This window comes from Juglans regia, chromosome 4 (assembly GCF_001411555.2).
Source record: "Juglans regia cultivar Chandler chromosome 4, Walnut 2.0, whole genome shotgun sequence".
Taxonomy (NCBI): domain Eukaryota; kingdom Viridiplantae; phylum Streptophyta; class Magnoliopsida; order Fagales; family Juglandaceae; genus Juglans; species Juglans regia.
This window is the reverse complement of record NC_049904.1, coordinates 17,374,944-17,378,691: the sequence shown is the minus strand read 5'-3', so window position 1 is coordinate 17,378,691 and position 3,748 is coordinate 17,374,944. Positions and strand designations below refer to the sequence as shown.

Genomic DNA, 3,748 nt, shown 5'->3' with positions numbered 1-3,748 from the left:
TCCAATCTCTAGATTCTGGTATTGAGAATGTGTAGCATTCTTAAGGGCATTGAGCCCATCTTGCGACTGAGTTAATCTGGTTGCTTCAGCCATAAAATGTAATAATGTATGCAACTAGATCACTGAGATTAGTGTCTCTATGATACCAACTTGTTACACACTCCAAGTGTTTGACAGAATGCACAAAAGGACTGCGCTCTTTGATGGGAGTTCTCTGTGTGAATAGGGAGATGAGAGAAAAGGATAGAGAAAAAAGAAATTTTCTATTATGTTCTAGAATGAATTACGCTGAATAGCATTTGGATACCTAGCTATACCGTTATACCCTCAGGCGAAACTACGGAAACTTAGTAAAGGCCTTGGGCCCTCCAGTCCACTTAAGCCACAAAACATAGAAGGAAATACAAACAAGTAGGCCTAAACATGGCATAGCCCATTTAAGGAAATGCATCAGAAGAAATAAAAAGGTCTCTGACTTACTGAGCCCGTAAAAGTCATTCAGCCCAGTCCAGCCTCAACTCAAGCACTTTAGTTCAACTCAAGTCTGGATGCATGGAAGATTCCTTCTGTCTCGAACCCCATCTCCTTTCCTCTCAAATCCTAGATGATCTAGCTAGGGTTGCGATATGAAATCATTAACTTTATTTGAGGGTATGAAAAAACAATTAAAACTGAGCTGATTTGATTTTCGATTCCACTTATAGGTTGGGAACAAATGAATATAAATGGTAATCTCTAACTTTAGTCATTAAGGATTAAAAAAAAAAAAACTGACCATTCATTTTGAGGCATAGCGTAGATTGCCTGATGAATAGTATAGCAGTTTCCAAATTCGCAGTTTGGTATAAATATACCAACCCTAAGTTAAACTCTATAGCTAGCCAGGATAGGATAGCTAGATAGGATAGGATAGCTAGCTATTATTATCTACCGGAAATTACTGTCTTCGATTATATATACATGCATATTGCATATGCTAATATTGATAAGGAAAGATATCAAAAGATAGAACAAGTCCAAAACATGGAAGTCCAAGAAGATGGAGACCATTTCATAACCTCGCAGTTGGGAGGTTTGGCTAGCACCCAAATGGCTCTAAGAGCTGCAATTGAGCTGAAAGTGTTCAGTATAATCGCAGATGCAGGGCCTGATGCTCATCTTTCTGCAGCAGAGATAATTTCAAAGATCCCAACAAAAGATCCAAGTTCTGCAGCATGGACTTTGGAGAGGGTGCTAAGAGTTCTTGGTGCAAACTCCATCTTATCAATAATATCTCGAAAGCCATTAGGAAATAATGGAGAACATGGACGCCATGAATGGACCTATGGCCTGACGAAGAAAAGCCGATGCTTAGTGAGTAGCTGCACTACCGACGAGCTTGCAACTTTCACAACTTCCATTATCTTATTTACTACTGAAAGGGAGGTGCTGGAAAGCCAATATATGATCAAGGATGCGGTGCTTGATCCTGGAAGCTCGCCATTCTACAAGGCCAATGGAGTGAACTTCTATGACTACATGGGAGAGAAGCCAAGATTGAGACAAGTGTTCGATGAGTTTATGGAAGTTAGCTCTAAATTACCGTTTGAGGATGTGTTTAAGTTGTACGGTGGCTTCAAAGATTTGAAGGAGTTGATGGATGTGGGGGGCGGCATTGGAACCATTCTTGCAAAGATAACCTCTACGTATCCGCACGTTCGTGGATTGAACTTTGATCTGCCCCATGTAATTGATGCTGCTCCCAAGCTCCCAGGTTAGACCTACACCTTTGATCTACGGCATAGCTTATTGCCGCAAATACTTATTTTTGATTATATTCTTAACTTGGTTGATGTGGAGTATGTTGTGTGTTTTCCAGCGGGTCATAACTTGCCGCAAATACTTATTCAAACCAAAATATATATTACTTGCGAAAGATAACATCATGTCGAAGTCCTAATCTGTATTAATTTATGGGTAATGATACTAACATTTTATATCAGTAGGGACAAAGAATCAATTAGCTCTATGATCTCTCTTTCATATTAGTTGGTGAGAACATGTATACTAGTTAATCTAAATATATGTACATCATTCATAATTAATTATTATCATGTCTAGTACTTCTTACTTACGATATTAATCAACTCCAAATATTATTCATTTGTCTTTAGGTGTAAAGCATGTGGCTGGAGATATGTTCAAATCGATCCCAAATGCCCAAACAATTTTATTGAAGGTTTTCTTCTTGAGAAATGCTACAAAGAAGCCTTACACCACACGCTCTCACCTAATCAATATGTGATTTGTTATTTTTAGCCCTCTATTTAAACGCTTGACATATTTAAGTATTAAGATAGCTAGAAGGACAAAAATAACAAATCACATATTGATTAGATGGAAGTGTACAGTAGCGTAAGGCTCCCCGATAGAATTTCTCTTCCTTCTTATTCTCTTATGAATTCTTTTTTTTTTTTTAGGTATCCTTTTATTCATGGATTCTTGGGGCCATATGGTAATTCAAATTAGAGGGCAGGCAAGGGAATTAAGCATGATGTATTAGGAATTGAACTTGTAGTATGGTCTTTGAAACAAGAATGGAAAGTTAATTATTAGGGCCTAGAAGAACGAAGAGGGATCCCAAAGCTGCAATTGAGATACAAAAGTATATAAATGAATAAATAAAAATAGCTTATAATTAACTAGGAAAAAGCCAATAAATTAGGTTCTTATTGAAAGAATTAAGCTATACAGGAAAAATGCATGAAATGTGTGTGTATATATATATATCTATACACGTATATACGTACGTGATCATAATATGAATTAGTGTATAATATAAATACTTCCCTATATATATTAATAATGCAATATTGCATATATGTGTGCATTTTGATTTGTACATAAGCAGTGGATACTCCATAACTGGGATGATGAGCATTGCAAGAAGTTGTTGAGAAATTGCTGGGAAGCATTACCACGAGATGGAAAGGTGATAATCGTGGAAATGGTAATCTCTGAAGAATTGGGAAACAATCTCGAGGCAAAGGACGTTATAATGGAAGACTTCTTTATGATGCTCCTAATGACTGGAGGTAAAGAGCGAACACTAGCAGAATTCAAGGATCTGGGAAAAGCTGTAGGGTTTACTAAAATGGAGATCTTCCCAATGCCTCATTGGTCGGTTCATGTTATAGAGTTTCATAAGTAATTAACAGTACTACTCATGTGTGAGTTCCAATCTGCCAGAATAAAACGAAATGGTTGAGAATAAAATTTAAAGCAATGCAGAGCAAACAAAAACAAAAGGAAGAGAACCTAGTGTACCTTAATTTCTTGTTTTAATTTCTTTATAATTAATAATATAACTTTATGTTGCTTTGTATGTTTCTCCTTAGTTTAATTTATAACATATTTCTCTTTTGTTTTATATTAAATTTATTGTAAGATGTTGATCCATCAAGAATAATAAGACATCACGCAAGATATGTTTACAATAGTAGTGCTTAATGTTGCCCACAACATATTTAAAAAAGAAAATGATTTAGCTATAAAGAGATTTTATAAAAGTAAACTCATAAAATGAGCTGCCTTGATGTGGTACATTAGATTGTAAAGCTACTTATATTACAAAATATATCTAGGTATTATATAAAGCTATGTCAGCTTGTAAGTTTACTTTTGTGAGATCTTTTTGTGGCTGTAACATTTATCTTTTACAAATTTACTCTCAATCATCTCGTATATATTGCCAACGAGATCATGTAGA

The 3,748-nt window shown here is 35.6% G+C and overlaps 1 protein-coding gene across 1 annotated transcript; it reads left to right on the top strand.

Annotated features, from left to right (window-relative positions):
* The first annotated feature begins 997 nt into the window (after positions 1–997).
* Positions 998–3,213, top strand: LOC108986025 ((S)-scoulerine 9-O-methyltransferase-like). Its single transcript, XM_018958518.2, has 3 exons — positions 998–1,753; positions 2,154–2,218; positions 2,891–3,213. Exons 1-3 carry the CDS (start codon positions 1,024–1,026, stop codon positions 3,188–3,190), a joined length of 1,095 nt encoding a protein of 364 aa, XP_018814063.2. The 5' UTR covers positions 998–1,023; the 3' UTR covers positions 3,191–3,213.
* Positions 3,214–3,748: the final 535 nt, after the last annotated feature.

Excerpts from the sequence above, each read along its gene's own strand:
- LOC108986025 (XM_018958518.2), top strand. The coding sequence starts at position 1,024 with ATGGAAGTCCAAGAAGATGGAGACCATTTCATAACCTCGCAGTTGGGA. Across the intron at positions 1,754-2,153 it reads TGCTGCTCCCAAGCTCCCAG|GTGTAAAGCATGTGGCTGGA; the intron begins GTTAGACCTACA and ends ATTTGTCTTTAG. Across the intron at positions 2,219-2,890 it reads CCCAAACAATTTTATTGAAG|TGGATACTCCATAACTGGGA; the intron begins GTTTTCTTCTTG and ends GTACATAAGCAG.